This window comes from Leopardus geoffroyi, chromosome B4, assembly GCF_018350155.1.
Source record: "Leopardus geoffroyi isolate Oge1 chromosome B4, O.geoffroyi_Oge1_pat1.0, whole genome shotgun sequence".
In the NCBI taxonomy this organism is placed as follows: domain Eukaryota; kingdom Metazoa; phylum Chordata; class Mammalia; order Carnivora; family Felidae; genus Leopardus; species Leopardus geoffroyi.
Genome location: NC_059341.1, coordinates 113,467,733 through 113,486,087, shown reverse-complemented (window position 1 = coordinate 113,486,087; position 18,355 = coordinate 113,467,733). Strand labels below are relative to the sequence as shown.

Below are 18,355 nucleotides of genomic sequence, written 5' to 3'. Positions count from 1 at the left end.
GCAGAGTATTAGACTAAATAATGCAGGAAGAAGAAAAAATTAGGTATTTTCATGGATAGTCTATTCATCTGTTTTTATCCCAAAGCACCTAGAAGAGGCTAAAAACTGGTGACAGGTAAACAGCCTAGAATCTAAGAAACTGAGAGATGCCACTGTCTTTTTACCTTCACCCATATCCCTGAGATGAGCTCAGTAACATCAGGGAACTTGACCCAATTTGATTTTCTCTTTGTGTCACATGTGACCTTAGAGAATTAAATGATTGAGTGCTACCCACCTGGGAATGGAGAACTACTCTGATCGAGAACATGTCGGGAGAGTTAACAATAGGTAAACTCATCTAGCACGCACTGTGGGACAGCGCTGTAACACAGCCAGTGTAGGAACCCAGCTTCATGCCTTTTTGTAGAAATGCTTCTGAAAGTAGCCTCCACATGATGTGAAACTGCAGGATGCAGGGAAGGAGTCCCTACCCCCCAGGATGGCCTCTCTGCTATTGGAGAGGTCTTGATAGATTCTGCATTTTATCCAGTATCACTGCTTCCATTACAAATAAAACTGGTCCCAAGAAAAATAACTCACACTGAGAACAGATCATGTGGAAGCAGGTGTGCGTGATGAAGATGACTGACTGTGCCCTGAATCCCCAAAAATTGGGGGTAGGAGGGAGAACAGGAGGGAAGGCAGAAAGAGGAGAGTCTTGAAGACAGACTTTCCTCCACCAGTTTGCCCTCACCTGCTTTCAAAATTCAATACAGCTATTCACTTCTGGTCAGTGAAAAAGAATTCCTGATGCACAGGTTAGAAGCAGACACCTGGATTTATGAAAGCATGCCAGAATACATGACACAAGTTTCATCTTCCTCTAGAACTTTTGCAGTGTGAATGGAAGTGGAGAGAGGAGATTCGACACAAATGTACTTTGTCTCCATACCTGTAGTAAGGCTCAGTTTCACAAACCATGTCAGGTACCAGGAGCCTACAACAAATCTTGTATTCTGTGGGAAAAACGTTTTTATGTAATTTGATTTGTTTGGTTCTGATAGATAAGAGAGGAAAAGGAGACTTTTTTTTCCAAAACACTCAGATCATATTCATGCATTGTTTCAGGGCATATTTTTCTTTGTAAATGGGAATGCAAAGGGTTTATTGTTTCTTTGCTCTCGGAATGTTCCAAGCAATAAAAAAATGGATTTTTTTTTTTTTACTTTCCCGGCAGTAAACAGGTAAGGCTTTTGCCACATTTACTGAATTTCATTTAACATTAATGAAAAGTGAAGAAAGCAACGCTAGACACGCAAGGAAAATTATTTCTTATTAGAACATTTCTAAAATATCCATTTCTAGTATCACTGTATACATTAACTTTTTCTTAATTGGTGAGCTTGTTATAGATTAAATATATTAAAACCAACTTTTTGCATTTAAAATGTTTAAGGCGACATGTTGGCAATTAGAACTCCTTTAACATATTTCAAGAACTCTATACACTATGGCATTTGGATTCGACTGCTTATTTTGAGTGACTATAAAGTAATTTGGGGTTTTTAAAGACTGAGAAGCATTTCTCAAGGTTAGCTTTTCCAAACAGAAAATTGAGTGTTATAAATTCCACCTCCCACAGACCAGAATTCACAACCATTGGTCAGGGGCACATACTACTGGCTCGGCGTCCTCAGTCACTTCGTGCCATTTCACCAAGTAGGAGCCAAAGGTAAGTTTTTACAATTGCTTTCTTCTTGGGTGAGATACTTTTTTTTTCTCCTCTAACAACTTTTTGAGAAATAATTCAACTTGCTTTCATATTTCATGGTGAACTTTGATTCAATGGTTTAGGTTTAAGTTTGTTATTTTACATTTATATTACTCTTGGAAAACTCAAATTTTTAATTAGCTCAGGAATTAATAACACACGGTAAAATGGTTGATCTTAATAGCCAGGATAGATGCCAATAAAACTGTAGTAGCCTCCAATATATTCCTTAAATCAAGTGCCCTGACATTGACCATGTTTCTTGCCATTATAGACATGCACAATTGATTAGCATTGATTGAAATATTATGCAAAAGAAGAAAAAGGGAGATTTCAGGTGTTTAAAAATATATTGATGATTATATGGCAATTATGCATTTAGAATGTCTTTATAAGCTATTTATTTTAAAGTTTTATTATAAGCATAATTTTCAAAATATCATGAAATGGTATAAAGTGGGCAACAAGTTCAAAGATACAACATTAAATACTAGTATAGTTACTTGGAGGAAGAAATGTACTTTTTAAACTAAGCATAGATAGGTGTTCTTCATATTTCTGGGGTTTGCACAGACTGTCTCATTGCTGATAACTTTGAGGGATATGCCCAAAGCAAATAAACTCTAAGAATGTAGACACATACTCACATTTATAGTTTGAAGTGAGAAAAAAATCATCAGCAAGTACATAATTACTTTGAACAATGAAAGTGGCCAGAAATGTAGAAGGAAATGTAAAAAGAAAAGATTTTCTCTAGGTTAGTGGGGTCCACAGTTAATGTTTTCCACTCGACTATAGAAGAATGGTTTGTGGAAAATTTGTAAATCACACTGTTTGATTAAGTAGGACTTTGCTGGTGATTGTGTACAACAGTTCGAAATCTGCAATTCTGCAAAGACCCCTGCAAAGGCAAGTGACATAGAGGCTTGGCTTATCCAGGATGGATAAAAAAATTACTTGAAGAAATCATAGGAGGGAATAAAAAGGAGCTCCTTGTACTGCTTCTTATTCTCGGAGGAATTTCATATGCCTCTGCCTAAACCTGCTTCATAAAGACTTTCTTTCAAGTAACTGAAGGTCAGTTTGTCTGCCACTGCATTCAAGTTTAAAAGTAATATTTATCATGAATCCCCTTTTATACGTGTGTATAGGTACAAAACACCATAGGCACTGTTCTTGAAGTAAACCTGAGAAGTGGATCCAAAATACAACACCTTTAAAATTAGACATGCTTGATAAGAAAAGTTTTCCAGATTCTTTGCCTCCTCGAAAAATGATTACCAGGTAACATTTTTGATAGGCCCAATTTAGATGTTTAAAATTAAATGTGAGAGGTTTTTTTCCCCTAAAACTAGAACGTATTCAAAGAGTACATACAGAACTAAAATAATTAAAATGGTAAGATCTTGATCGAATCCCCCCGCCACGATGTTACCATGGAAAATAAGAATTGTGCTTAACAAAGAATTACGAAACAAAAACTTTTTCATCTTATGTGTGTGGAAATCCTCCTCCAAGAAAATCTTGCCTCATAGTGTCTTTTAGGCATGTATTCTGACTGATTCTGAGTTTAAAGCTTAGATAGCTATGAAGAACTGAAATAAAACACAAAGGACTAAAGAAAAAATCATTTTCTGCCTCATTCGGTTAAGAATAAGTTTTGAAAAATATTGCATGAAATAGTAAATTATACACATATTAAATTATGCATACATCAATGATACCCAGAGGCAACAAGGAAGTAAAAAAGAAAAAAAAAGAAAGAAAACCTTCATTATATTGTCTGGAAAAAGCCATAGGCTTAAATGTGCAAGAAACACTTATGAGTCCTAGTTAGATCGCTAGTCAACTCTGCCTCGGTTTCCTCATCTGTAAAATGGAGTTACGGTTATAGTACTCTGCCACCTCCTTCTCCTTCCTACATCCCAGAGTTGATGAAAGAAACTTATTGTTTAGTAAAAGGTAAAACTCTAAGGCAAAGGCTTTCATGAACAAGTGTATCACAATATTTCTGTGTCCCCTTTTTCCCTGTGTTTCTCTATGAAAGAAACTTAATTTCACTGTAATGACTATCTACTGTAAAAATGTGGACAGGTTTGTGAATGAATTTGAACATCTGCTATGAATAGCCTTCAGAATCCGTATAATTTCATGTGTTATGTTTATAAATGATCCATATAAAGAAAGCTACCAGCTTGAGTTTCATAGTGTCGAACTGTGAATTTATCATTCCTAGTTAGTGGAAACTATTCCTAAGTTATTATCAATTAGATATTTATACATTTAAGTATTTTTTGTTAGGAAAGCTTGAAAAATGAAAATGTTAGCAAGACTCATTCTGGGACTTGTCATCTTTGATGCTGCTGTGACTGCTCCCACTCTGGACCCCATCAACTATGACTCAGAAACTTACGATGCCACTTTGGACGACCTGGATAATTTATACAACTATGAAAACATACCTATTGGTCAAGCTGAGGTAACTGATTCCTGCCTCTCTTGAGACTTTTAAAAGCATGAGTATGGGGAGTTATTAAGATTTGCTCTCTTCAAATAGATTTTTGTTTATTTATAAATAGAGATGTTCTATCTTAATGGTTTCATATGAACCCTTTCTCCACAATCTGTTCAATCTATTGGAAGTTAACATTGGGACACTCTTGCTTTCGCCTGGTTCACTTCATTTTCTTTATATCTTCTCACAAATTAAAACAACAATAACAAAAAAGAGTTTCTTTCAAGTTAGAACAGAGAGCATTAGAGGAGAAGAGTGGAAATAGTACACATGCGATAATAAGGAAGTTGGGGAAGTTTGGGGAAAAGGACAAAGAGGAAGACAAATTTGAATAAAATAAGAATGCAAAGAAAGGGCAGTGATTTGGAACTCCACTGTGTTCCAAGAGTGAGTGTGCTTTTCTAAATGACGGATTATCTCTCAGCTAATGTAGGCATTGGCAAGGTTACAGCCCATTACATAAATCTGATATGACATGTTTCTAATTAAATGTTAGACTTTTTACATAACTAAAGGATACAGACTAATTTTTTAAATCAAAACACAAATAGACCTTGAAATGTTGGAGGGTAATTAATGTACAACATTGACAAAAACTAATTAAGCATAAATCAACCAAAAGGGAATTTACATCACCTTTACAGGATCATAACATATTTTGGGCAGTCACTCAAGTGTAAGTCTTGTTAGAATAATTACTTTTGGTAACTAGGGAAATAAAATATTTTGACAAAAGATTTATTTAAATTGTATGGAACGTAGCTATATCTTTAAGAGGATATGCATTCTCGTTATTGTTTATGTTGCCTTATGAAATTTAATAATCAAATTTTTGCAATGCGATGACTCTCACATCTTCTTCCCCACCCTATTTTCCTTTCCATCCTCCTCTCTTTTGTTTTTACGCTCTTCCCACCCCATTCCTTCTCTGTCTCCCTCTTTCCTTATTTTTAGTAAAGTTTTAGGCTTGACAGAAGACCACTTTTCTTCTGCACATTTGGTTGTGATTGTTTTCCAAGTCTTTATACATTGTTTGATTCATTTTGCTGTATGACTTCTGCTATGTTAAGGGAATTTTCTGTAGAGTTTATAGTCATTAACACTAGTCTTGCTATACATGTTCTCTAGATCTCCAATCTAATGCATCAGTTTAGAATATAAGGAGAAACTTTGTCAGTGCTTAACTCCTCTGCTCTGCTCCTTTTCCCATTTTGCATAAATATTTTTTTAAAAAAAGACTCAGTATGTATCTGCAGTTATCTACCAAGCTAAATATTTTAGTTTTAAATGTACTGTCATTCCTCCAAAAGATATTTCATAGGATCAAAGAGGTTTGATGAGTATCATCAGTGAATCCTCTGTTTTGAGTAGGCATGTGGAGTGGGTTCTAGAGACTGTTCAAGGCTGCCCTAGATAAAATTTTGAAGGAGATGAGCTTTATCTGTAGACCTCTTTAAAGCCATTCCTTGATGTCAGAATCCCTTTTTGCTGCACAGACATTCTCAAGAGATTCTGAAGTTCTTTGTGCCATCAAGAAGCTTAAGGTGATAAATGTATCTCTATAAAGATGGTTTCATATCCAACCCTTCCTCAGTATTTGCTTATTCTGGAAGAGCAACCTTCTTGCAAGGTACCAAATATGTGGCATTGTATCCTGTTACCTCATTCAAATATGCTTAATTTTCACACTGACATAGCCAAACTCAGCATGCTTAACAACTCTCTCTAGAGAGCCAAAAATAATCTCTTGTTGATGACTGAAATACATAAGTCATCCCTGATTTAATAATCTTTTGTGATGAAGAAAACCAGTTTATAGATAGATGATATACATATACACATATACCTGTGCTATAATGAAAATGTAACACATTTGAAAACAAACTATGCATAATTTTTTAATTTTACCAAGTTGGTCCAGTAGCAAAAACCAATTCACCAATCCACCCACCCACCACCTATGAGAAAACAAAATACAAAAACAATGTAATATAATAAATAAAATGACCTGAGGAATAAAATTCAGAACTTAAGCTCAGATCTTAACAAGTTGTTAATGTAAATTGCTTTCCAAACAAGAACTAATATTCAATTCCTTATGAGAAGATGTGAAATGAAGCCAATAGATCCAGCCATGCTGCATGGATTCTAGAATGTAGTTACTCATTACCTGAATTTCTTGACTTTAGTCATGGAAATTCAGACTCTGACAACTCCTGATAAGCTTATTTATCTCATATTTATCAACTAAGAACAGTTGTTCTACATTTTCTTATTCCTGTATGACACTTTTTGAGTGAACACACTGGTAACTTACCCATATAAGGTACAGTTGATAAAAAAAATTCATGGTAAATGAAGCACATGGAGAATGGTAAGATAAGGTTCTTTTCTTTTATGTCTTCAATCCCAAGAGTGTGGTTCTGACTCTGTTAGTCTAAAATTGATTTCATTTCTAGAAAAGGCAAGTTTATATTTTAAAATTATAAATTTATAGAATAACCGAGCAATGTTTCTAAAATATATGCCAGTTTCTTTCTTACAAATTTTAAGACTTGCATCTTGGGCCAATATAATAGACCCTCTAGACTTTGAATGATTTATCCTTAAGGCCTTAGACACATGAGGTAGGCAGGAATCTAAGATGTCCCCTAAGTGACTCCTTCCCTGGTGTGTCCATGCCCTCTATAATTCTCAACATCATAACTATATTGGGATATCAGGCTTATAATTAGGTTATTTTATATGGCACAACTGAAATTTAAAAAGGGAGATTCTACCGGTTGGCTTGATCTATACTAATGAGTCCTTTAAAACAGTGTCTTGAGGTCAGGGACAAATTTTAAAGCATGAAATGAATTCAAGGAAATGGAAAACTATTTGTTGCTGGCTTTAAAGATGGATGGGTCCACATAGCAAGGAATGCAGGAAGTCTCTAAATTTTGAGAGTGGCTGACAGCCAGAAAGCATATGGAAACCACAGTCCTATAGATATAAGGAACCCAGAGGTATACCTGAGATCACAACCCTGGCCATTAGCTTGATTTTAGCCTTGTGAGACCCTGGGAAGATGTCTGGCCATTCCTGGACTTCTGACCGTTCCTGGCCATTCCTGGACTTCGGCCCACAGAAACTGTTAGTTAAAAATGGGTAAAGATTTAAGCTGCTAAATGTATAGCATTTTGCTTTGCAGCCATAGAAAACTAATACAATATGTAATAATGTAAGTTTTTTTCTGAAAACCAAATTTGAATTGTACTGCTGCAAGGCTTGCATTTGTGAATCCAGTGATTTATCTAGCAATGAGCCAAACCACCCCTCCAACCCCAGAGTTAGAATCTCAATAGAGCTTTGTCGATTTCTACTGGTGGTAGTATATTCATTACCTCCCTAGTGAGTGAAAGGGTCATGAAAGAATTTCTAGTTTTGAAAATGACATGCAGGAATAGTATTCCAGACTGCTGACTTAAGTGATTTCTGATGATTTAGAATATTCAGAATCTGCTGGATTCTGCGTTAGAAGCAGATCTTAGGCTCAGCAATTCCATCATAATGCTCTATGTTACCCAGTGGATAATGGATAAACTTGCTGGTATAACATAAATTTTTTTCAGTCTTTTACTTAGCCTTTATTTTAATTTAATGGTACAAGTGAGAATTGGTTACAAGCAGTAAGACAAAAATATGAACTTTTTGCTTTCTGATGAATATTAGCTAACCTTGATTGAGCACTTTTTATGTGCTGAGTACTATTCTAGGCCTGTCACATGCATGATCTCCTTACTCACAACAAAACTAGGAAGTGATATTGTTCTTTTCATTGAATACATGAGACTATTGAGATAAAGAGTGGTTAAGTAACTTGATTAAGATCATAGTTGTTAATGACATATAATTATAGTGATATTATCTTCTCGTATCAGAAAATAATTTCCAGCAGGTTAATAAAAAAAAATATTATCCTCCCTCCATTTTCTACCATTTTCCAAATTGTCCTTTTTTTTTTTTTTTTTTTTTTCCAACGTTTATTTATTTTTGGGACAGAGAGAGACAGAGCATGAACGGGGGAGGGGCAGAGAGAGAGGGAGACACAGAATCGGAAACAGGCTCCAGGCTCTGAGCCATCAGCCCAGAGCCCGACGCGGGGCTCGAACTCATGGACCACGAGATCGTGACCCGGCTGAAGTCGGACGCTTAACCGACTGCGCCACCCAGGCGCCCCATCAGACACCAAATTGTCCTTTTAACTTGATACTTGTTTTAGTAGAACTGAATGCTGGTGCTCCAACACTGCTAAAAGCATTTGTTCTATGGGTGAATAATGTAATCTAGAAGTAAATTTTAGAGACAGTTGACTTACCCAACTTGTAAGAAAGAATGGCTTAAGACTAACTACTTCAGGAGCTCCTGTGTGGCTCAGTAGGTTGAGCGTCCGACTTCGGCTCAAGTCATGATCTTGTGGTTTGTGAGTTCGAGCCCCATGTCGGATGCTAGCTCGGAGCCTGCAGCCTGCTTCGGATTCTGTGTCTCCCTCTCTCTCTGTCCCTCCTCCACTTGTGCTCTGTCTCTGTCTCCCAAAATTGAATAAATGTAAAAAAAATTAAATTAAAATAAAAAAAGACTACTTCAAAGATTAATTGTAGATAGTCATCCTCCAACATAGTATATCTATGCTATGGGGAATAGCCTATAGCTATCTCTCTATGTCTCTATTTCTATCCATCTATCTATCTATCCGTCTATCTATCTAACATCTATCTATCCATCCATCCAATGTAGATACAGATATAGATACAAATATAAATATAGATAGATATATAAAATCATAAATATTTGGTGGTTTAGACTCCACGGAAACATTTTGTTATTTGCCTTAAAGTTTTCATCAGAACACAGTTAAAAATTTGATATTCTTTGAGTGATTTAAACTGAGACTGTATTTTTGATTAAGGTAGGTATTTGATGCTTCTGTTTCCATGGTATAGTTTTGGGGTTATTGATTACTCATTTCTCTTAGGTCTCAGAAAAACATTGGCCTGCCCATGAGTTATTTCCTTTGCCCAGAAAAGTACTCAGTGGCAGTATTAGTATTTATGGAGCATATGAACTTCCATTCCTGCAGTAACCTTTCCTTGGCTCCATCCAATCAGATTTACCCTCCCCTATCCTGCCTCACTCTAGTCTTATATAATTACTTGTACTTAATTGCATCTGCAGTGTCTCTGCATCTTTAATAAACACCATAAATGTTGTATCACAGAGCCCTGTGGAGCACTTGGTTGTACTTAATGTGGGACAGCATGAGGGGCACTTACAGTGATGCCATACAATGCTCTTCAGGAGGATATGGGGTAGACATTTCTCTCAGGCCTCAGTACCCAAATGGGTTGCAAATTTTCAGGAATGTGCTTATTTTCTGGGCTCTACATCTTGTAAATAATTGTGTTTGTCATTTTGCTCAGAAATTTGGGCCCTGAATTTTTGCTGCATTCTTTCCTCATTTTATATTACTTCCCCCACCTTTACTTTCCCATCATACTAATCTCCTTGTGTAGATTGTTTGAAGAATTACCATACGTGCTTTTAAAACTGCCTCATATACTTTCTGGAATAGGATGGAGTAAGCATTCATAGCTAAATGGCAATAACTAATAAAGGGATATCAGTAATAATTGACCCATAGGGATTTTTTTGAATGAGAGGTGCCTTCCCTGCTATTACTCTCCATTGATCTTAAAATTAGGCCATTGTTTTCTTTTTCATAAGGAGAATAAGTAGTGAACTTATTTAAAATCATCCCAAAGAAAATCACCATTGAAAGAAATGAATTAAGCTTAAAAAATAGCTTTCAGGGATGAAGAAGCGATAAGATTCATCAAAGGAATGAAAGTTAAATTTAGTGGAGTTGTAGAAATGGGCAAGTATTCAGTGAAGGCAGTTGTATCCAGGAACAGTTGAACAATGGTTTCTTTTCAGTTGCCATAATGGTAATATGATGCCATGCAGAATAATTTTAGAACAAATGTTGGTGCCCTGTAACACTAGAAATTGCTTAAGAAAATGACATTAACTTTGAGCTACTCATAGAATCAATGTCCACTTCAGATAATGATATATAAAAAGTATTTTAGTTAGGTTATCTAAATATGATAAATTGGTATAGAGCTTTGGTAATGCTAACAGATAACATCTTTGTATTTTCTGAACAGAAAGCAATTAATTAGTAATATTTCTACTATTTATTTCCTCCGGTAATAAAGATATGGAATACTTTTATCTTTTTTTTTACCTTTATATTTGGAATGATGTCTCACTTTGGCCAGTTTATGAAATATATTTAAAAGTTTCAAACTTATGGTTTGCATATAAAATACTTTTTATTGGAAGAAGTAACTTAAACTCAGCCTGAATTAAATGTTCTTTTCAGAATTTGGCAAAAAATAAAAGCTAATATTTCTCCTCACCCTCCCTCCTCACCAAAGGCACTCTGGAGAAAGTGGGGGGGGGGGGTAGAATTTTGCTGATGAGCTTTTAATATGGTTGTCTGATTGACGTTCCATATGCTTCTTTTAAAACCAGTGTTAAACTATTTGAATCTCATTTTAAAACTATTTGAAAACTTTAAGAAAATGCAACAAATATACAATCATATAGGCTCATCAGGAAACAAAAGAACACTGATAGTCTTTGCCAGTGACTTATTTGTGTTTGTATTATACATTATTTATGAGACCACAAGCCTAAGTTAATTCTCATAACTATCCTTTGAAATGATAAATTATTTTATTATTATTATTATTGTTAACAATTGAAGATCAGAATTTTGCCCAAGGTTATTCAGCTAGTACGTTTCAGAGTAAAATTTAAACCAGATTGTTTTAATGCCAAACCAGAGAGACTTTGGCATTAAAAGCTTCCATTATTTTCCTTCTTCTTCTCTTTAATCTTTACTGCTTTTAGCTGTGTCCAATATTGAGGTTTCTTTCCTCTGAGATTAAGTAATTTGATTATTAGGAATCAGAAAAGCAAGAATTTTCAAGTGATTATAATTAACACAATATCTAAGCATCTGTCTTAGCTGTCAAAGTATTTAAGGGAGCAAGAGGTAAGACAATCCCTCTGAACTGAAAGCTGCTTTGTGAGAAATGTGAGGATTGAGCAATCTTCGCCAAACACATTTCTTCCTCATCCATTTTCAAGATAAAATAGAAAATAAGATACAGCTTTCATTGCCAGTGTCCATGGTCACATTCTTTTAGATAATTAATATGGATCAGTTAAATCAATTTGTACACCAGGCTGATATTTAGAGAAGAATTCCACCACACTTAAGATATCTACATGCCAGTCTATGAAATCCTTATGAATGCTTCGCTAGTAACCCAGGCTGAATATATGAGAACCTTTTAACACCTTTGGAAGCCAATTGTTGACATAATGGTAACAACAAGGAATAGCTTCAAGATTTCTTATCAACTGTGTGGGACAATTTTGAGAAAAGAGAAATTTAAAATTCCATTCTGTTTAACAAAAACCTTATTCTGTGCAAATATGAAAATCCAAATAACATTCTGGATTTCTATTTTTTTTTTAATGAGAAGCAGATCTGTAATTTAAATATTTTCTGCTGAAGGCCTGGACTTACTGGTTAGGAATTGACTGGCAGAGTGAGGATGTTAATCAAAATGAATACATAGGTGAGGACATTTGTTTTCCAATCTGACTTTGGTTGGGCATTTAAATTATTAAACCACACACTACAAAGAATAATGTAACAAACCACTAACTTTGGGTATTAATCTAAAACTGTGGTTAACCACAGTCGTCAGATTAGTGCCTGATTCAGTAAATCGTAGTGCATGGAGGGACAAAGCAATGTATGTTCTTGACAGGCAGACAATTCTCCCCAAAAGGGAGGGTGAACCACTCAGTCCTAGTATCTTCTGCCATCCACCAATTAGCCTAGTCATTCTTCTTCAGGAAGAGTGAATGAAAGAGCCAACAGAAGATGCACTCACCTGCCAGGATGGTGGCCTTCAAGCCATTAGGCTTAACTATTAAGTTCAAGATAGCTCTTCCCATTTTTGGGACAATCACGCTCCCATCTTTATGAGACCTACCACCATGACAGTCAGCACTCTTAGACATGTATGGCAGAATGGCAGAATGTAGATTTTGATCCCCAAAGCTCTGAAATGATCCAAGAGCATCAGTGAATTTATCTCAAAGGCCGTCCTGCACCTGAGATTGATATCTCACTCTCACTTGTATGTTCTACCTAAAATTATATCAAGCCACATTAATAATAGAGCTTACGAAAGACTCTGAAATGAAATGAAATTCTGAGTAAAGATACTCCAATAAAACAATCCCAAGGGCGCCTGGGTGGCTCAGTCAGTTAAGCCTCCGACTTTGGCTCAGGCCATGATGTCACAGTTCCTGAGTTTGAGCCCCATGTCGGGCTCTGTGCTGACAGCTCAAAGCGTAAAGCCTGCTTTGGATTATGTGTCTCCTTCTCTCTACGCCTCCCCTGACTCTCTCTCTCTCTCTCTCTCTCTCTCTCTCAAAATAAGTAAACATTAAAAAAAATTCCAGAAACATAAATATAACACAAATCTGTGTATATTTCCCCTACTTCTATGAAGCTTGTGTGGAAAAATAAAGGACCAAAGATTAATATCCATCTCCTGCAAATTAAAGTCTGAATTTGTTTAAATCCAAAGAGATTACAGTACAAAATCAGCATTGTTTGACTTTGATTGAAAAAGCCAAAGAACTTCCTTTTCCTAATTCTTTTTGCTTCTCTTCATCTTGCCTGGGCCAAGCTGGACTCTCTCGGTAACACCATGACTGAATTCTTCCAGATACAGGTGTAGTTCCTTCAGAAGCACATACTTTGCTAGTAGCTCACTACAGTCTCCCATGACTTTGATATTTTAAGAGAATGAAGCATTAAGTGTGCATGCAGTATTATCACAAAAATGGCCCTAACCCCCATCAGATTTAAAGAACAAATTAATCCCGAGTCTCCAAAATTAATTATTCCAAGCAAAAGGGTATTCCCCCAGACCAGTACATAGTGTTGGCAGATACTCAAGAAGAGACCTGGAGCTACCTAAGAAAAATCAGGAGATGGAAAAAAAACAAAAACAAAAACAAAAAAACCTTGGTTTAGCCTCATCCAGATGTTGGTCAGCTGGTGTTTATTGTCCCTAGTTTGCAAATTTTGAGCTCAAACACTGGGAGAAATCTTCCATCAGGAGTTCAATTATGGCACAGTTTTACCATTCTCAGAGTAGCTTTTCTCAAAATGTAGTTTCTGAACTAGCAGTATCAGCATCACCTGGGAGCTAGTCAGGAATGCAAATTCTCAGGTCCCAACCCAGACCTACTGAGTCAGAAACTCTAGAGAGAGCCAGGAATCAGCGATTTTAACTCCTCTGTCATTCTGATGCACCTGTGGTTTGAGCAGCACTGAACTAGGAAACACTCCCTAAAATAATGGCTCTTTTCTCAGAGTAGCATTTGAGATATTTTTGTTTTCCAGCATCTTTTTAAAACATACAATGGCGGCCGGCCCAGTTACCAGGTCAAAATTTCTTCCTCTTTTTGCATACTCAAAGCCTTTGAGTGTCTAATTTCCTGCTAAATTCTGGGTTTCTGGCACCTGATTCTGCATTGTGTATTCTGTCAGGTGACAGATTATCTTGTGAACAAGAATTTTCAGCCAGTAGAGTTCTCCAGCTTGAAAGCTATGCCAGTGGCTTATCCATGGCTTCCTGCTATGGAATTCAAGAAATTTACCTCCCAGAGACCTTTCCCTTCTTCCCCAAGTTCCCCCCCCCCCCCCCCCCCCCCCAGCTGGAGAATCAACCTCAGCAGATTCTTGAACTGGAACTGTCATGGATGTTTGTGAAGCTTCTGGCCCCGGGAGCCTAGTGAAAAACAATCCTTCTACCACATTCTCATCAAGAATTTACTAAACTTTCAAAGTTCCAGGACTTAATTAGTATTTCTGTCTCCTACATGCTATTCAGTGAAGTACATTTCCCCTTTAGTGTGGGGGTTCTCAACTTTGGCCACATATTTGAATCACTGCTAGAGCTTTTAGAAATCCTAACGCCTAGGCCACACCCCAGACTATTGAAATCAGAATCTCTTGGGATAGGCTCAGATCCAGTGTTTGACTTCCCTCAGCTGGGAAGTGTGAGTCAGTTGCTGGTTTGTTGTTTTTTTTTTTTTTTTTTCTAAATTATTTTAATAGTTCTAAATTATTTTCTAAATTATTTTTTCTAAATTATTTTTTCTAAATTATTTTACATTTTTGGTGCCCATGCAATGTATGCCTTCTCATTTTTTTTCCGGTCCAAACTTTTGCTTTTCTAACATACTCCTGTAGATTTTGCCTTGTGGCATCTCACATAATGACATATATTTAAAAAAAAAATAGTAAATTATAAATATGCCAGAAATAACATCTTTCAAAAAAAGTTTGGAAAACTTATATTTTAGAGTTGGGTAATCCTACCCTGACCATGTTCTCTCATCATACTAATTTCTAACCTGAGATTGAAAGTGACCTATTATTATCTTGATTAGCTCTCTTTCAATATGCCTAATTTTCACTAGATCTTCCCCAATTTCCTATATTCATATGGACAAGTCCTGCTTAAACTGGTCTTGAGTTTGCTAGGAATAGAGAGGCTTACCTTATGTTTGTTAAGGTACACACTCACAGGCATGGAAATAGTTCAAGAATTATTGCTTGGTAATGTTGTCCCTCATTAGGTTGTATAATTATTAGCTTTTGATGTCAACTCAGCCAATATGAGATGCAAATAAGTGAGATCTAAAGGGTAATCACAGTGAATCATGCCAGTCTCTCTGCTCACATTCAGTGTGGGCTTTAAAGAGGTAAATGGTATGGATACATATATATATTATACACTCCATTTCTTAACATATGAGAAGAATAACAAAGAAAATAAATATATAAGATATTGAGGCTGGATCAAATTTTCTCATAAGTTATCTTATTAAGTTATCTTTGGAGTTATGATATCAAAATTCTGATTAAAGTTTTAAATGTGAAAGAAATCAAATCCAGGATATTTAAAATTTAAAAAAAAATCCTCATACTAAAACTATACTGAATCTGTAATATAGAGAGAGATAAAGGAGATTGAAAAGGATCAGTACATTCTGATACTGAGAGAAGAAAGGAAGATCATCAAATCAAATATTTTCAAGGCCAATCAACTACTACTTAACAGCCTTCAATTGGCAGGATGATTCAATCCTGAAACTAATAGTAAAAACTTATGGCCATCAACAAACTTAAAGATTTTGATCCCTAGAAAAACAGCACCTCCTTCGCCTTATGCTATTACAAAGCTGACTTACCTATTGTCTTTTGCTCTGGTGCTATGGTCAACAACAATCTTTTGATCATGATTAGGTTCCCAGGTGAGACTACAGAGGCTACAGGGGATATATTGGTGGCAGTAAGTGCCTTCAGGTTAGCATTCTGGTCTCGTTCAGTTTTTGCATTTGTTTAAACAAATTCTGCCTCTAAAAGATAAAGTCAGGTTTCTAAATTTGTAAAAATTTTTTAAGGTTTTACCACTGGAACTAAACAGTAGAAATAAATAACATAATACTTATCTATTTCAAAGGCAATTGGCTATTAGCTATCTGGTCCTCCCTGCTGCACATGTTTTCCTATTCAAAATGTCTATTATTACCCTCTGGTAATATATACATCATCATCATCATCATCATCATCATCATCACCATGAGTGAATAGCAATTTTATGCAGATAAGTTCTATGTATTAAAAGGCATGGCTTATTATACTTTGTGAATCAATAGAGTCTGTGCTAAAAGGAATAATTTGCTTTGTGTAAAGATAGGAAAGATCAAAACTTAAAATATTACTAAATTGCTCTGTCAAAAAAAAAAAAAGCTAGAGTTTATAAGGTTCCAAATCTCTTGGTTTTCAGTCCAACTTCTTTGTTTTCAATTACTGTGATTGACTGTCTCTCTCTCTCTCTCTCTCTCTCTCTCTCACCTCTCTCTCTCTCTCTCTCTCTCTCCCCCTATCCTCGTGAGATTACTGATTTCGGCCTACACTAAATTGTCCTTCTGGCGTCCCTACTTGGGGAATAAGGGAGGTAAGGGGAAAGGGAATGTGAACTGACTTTATTATTAGATAATGTTTCTAAAGCCTTTGCCAAAGTTCTCTTCCAATATTATTTGGAGACATTCAATTAGAACTAGATGATACATTTTGTGAGAACTAAGATATTGAAAATCTATTAAGTTTTTCTGGAGCCTAATGGAATGGTGGTGAATGGAGTCCTTAATAAACTGGGATAAAACTAAAGTAGAAATTTTTTTCTGGCAACTAAAAATGGAATATTGCCACTTTCTGACAATAAGGAAAGGAAATGAGTAAATAAACATGGGAACAACAAAATGCTGTGGTCCCAGAAGAGATACAGACTAGAGAGGATATTGTTAAATGAAACCCTCAAATCATCAACTCTCATCTCTCTTGCATTACAATTTTCACCTAAACATCGCATTAAATACAAAGAAACATTACCATTCAGAGTTATGAATTTATGATGAATCACCATCTATTAGGATAGATTTTTTAAAAGCATGAAATAATTTACATGTTTTCATAAATACATCCTAGCAAGTCAATATCAAATATGATTTTATGCTTTTTTGAAGTAAATAGAAAGCCATTAACTAATTTTGATATTGGACTTGTAGAGATTTATTCATAATGTATATTTATAAACTCTGATTTAATCTAGTTAATAAAATACTGAGCTTTAAAAATAAGTGAATTGAAATAATTGTGAACTCACTCAAATGTGGTAGTATACCATTTCAGTAAGTATTCCACCAAATAAGCAAAATCAAAGAACAGTTGTTTGTAAGAAAGAAATCAGAGAGGATTGAGTGACACACGCACACAAAATGCATTTATGTTTTCGAATTTCAGTGATCTGTGCCAGGTAAATCAACCCATAACAATATTAAAAATTGTTCCCTTGGGGCGCCTGGGTGGCGCAGTCGGTTAAGCGTCCGACTTCAGCCAGGTCACGATCTCACGGTCCGTGAGTTCGAGTCCCGCGTCAGGCTCTGGGCTGATGGCTCAGAGCCTGGAGCCTGTTTCCGATTCTGTGTCTCCCTCTCTCTCTGCCCCTCCCCCGTTCATGCTCTGTCTCTCTCTGTCCCAAAAATAAATAAAAACGTTAAAAAAAAATGTTCCCTCAGTATGATTAAGATATGGATAAGAAAACAAAAATTTAAAAGATCTATGTTAAGGCAAGTTACATTAGCAGCTGTAACAAACAACTCCAAAATCCCAGTGACTTTACACAATAAAAATTTATATCTTGCTGACATGACTGTCCAATGCAGGTCAATAGGTTTACTGTCCCCCAAGTAGTTATTTAGGGATTCAAACTTCTTTCATGCTAGAACTTCACCATCTTCACCTTGGGACTTCAAGGTCACACTAGTATCTTCTGTTGACAGATGGAGAAAGTATACTTGTGCTTCACTAATTTGGACCAGATGTGGTGCATTACTTCTTTTCCCATTCAATTGGCTAGAACGAACCACATGACCCGATCTAGAGTCAAGGAAAGTAGAGAATGAACTTTAGCTGAATGCCCAGGAGGAAAATGAAACTGTGGTGAATGCATGGAATTGTCTTAGCCATCAAGTTTAACCAGACTAAAGCCTCATTCTGACATAATACCTATTTCTCAAAAAAGTTAGAATTACAATAAATGCTGCTTGAATTTTACAATCCACCTATATTGATATTATATGATGCTTGTCACACTTGTCAATTTCAGGGGAGGATTGAATGACTGTCAAGAGCTCCCACAGGGCAATGTGGCCTTGGTATTGTCTTTCGCCTTCAGGATCAGCAACTGACTAACATAATCAATGATGATCAAATCAGATTGTAGGTTGATGAATGATGCCCAGCAAAAACTATATGAGGCTTGAAATTTTGACAAGATAGTCCATTTATGAATGTATAAGGTGAAGCCATT

At 35.9% G+C, this 18,355-nt stretch overlaps 1 protein-coding gene and 1 long non-coding RNA gene across 2 annotated transcripts in view; one reads left to right on the top strand and one right to left on the bottom strand.

Annotated features, from left to right (window-relative positions):
* The first annotated feature begins 1,612 nt into the window (after positions 1–1,612).
* The window catches only part of EPYC (epiphycan), a 37,005-nt gene continuing 20,262 nt past the window's right edge, over positions 1,613–18,355 (top strand). The window contains exons 1-2 of the mRNA XM_045463799.1: positions 1,613–1,714; positions 4,055–4,232. Of these exons, the coding sequence (XP_045319755.1) occupies positions 4,068–4,232 (165 nt within the window). The 5' untranslated portion in view covers positions 1,613–1,714; positions 4,055–4,067. The remainder of the gene's footprint in view (positions 1,715–4,054; positions 4,233–18,355) is intronic.
* LOC123590552 overlaps positions 17,660–18,355 on the bottom strand; it is a 28,634-nt gene continuing 27,938 nt past the window's right edge. Inside the window, exon 3 of the long non-coding RNA XR_006708840.1 lies at positions 17,660–17,922. This is a non-coding gene — a long non-coding RNA (uncharacterized LOC123590552). The remainder of the gene's footprint in view (positions 17,923–18,355) is intronic.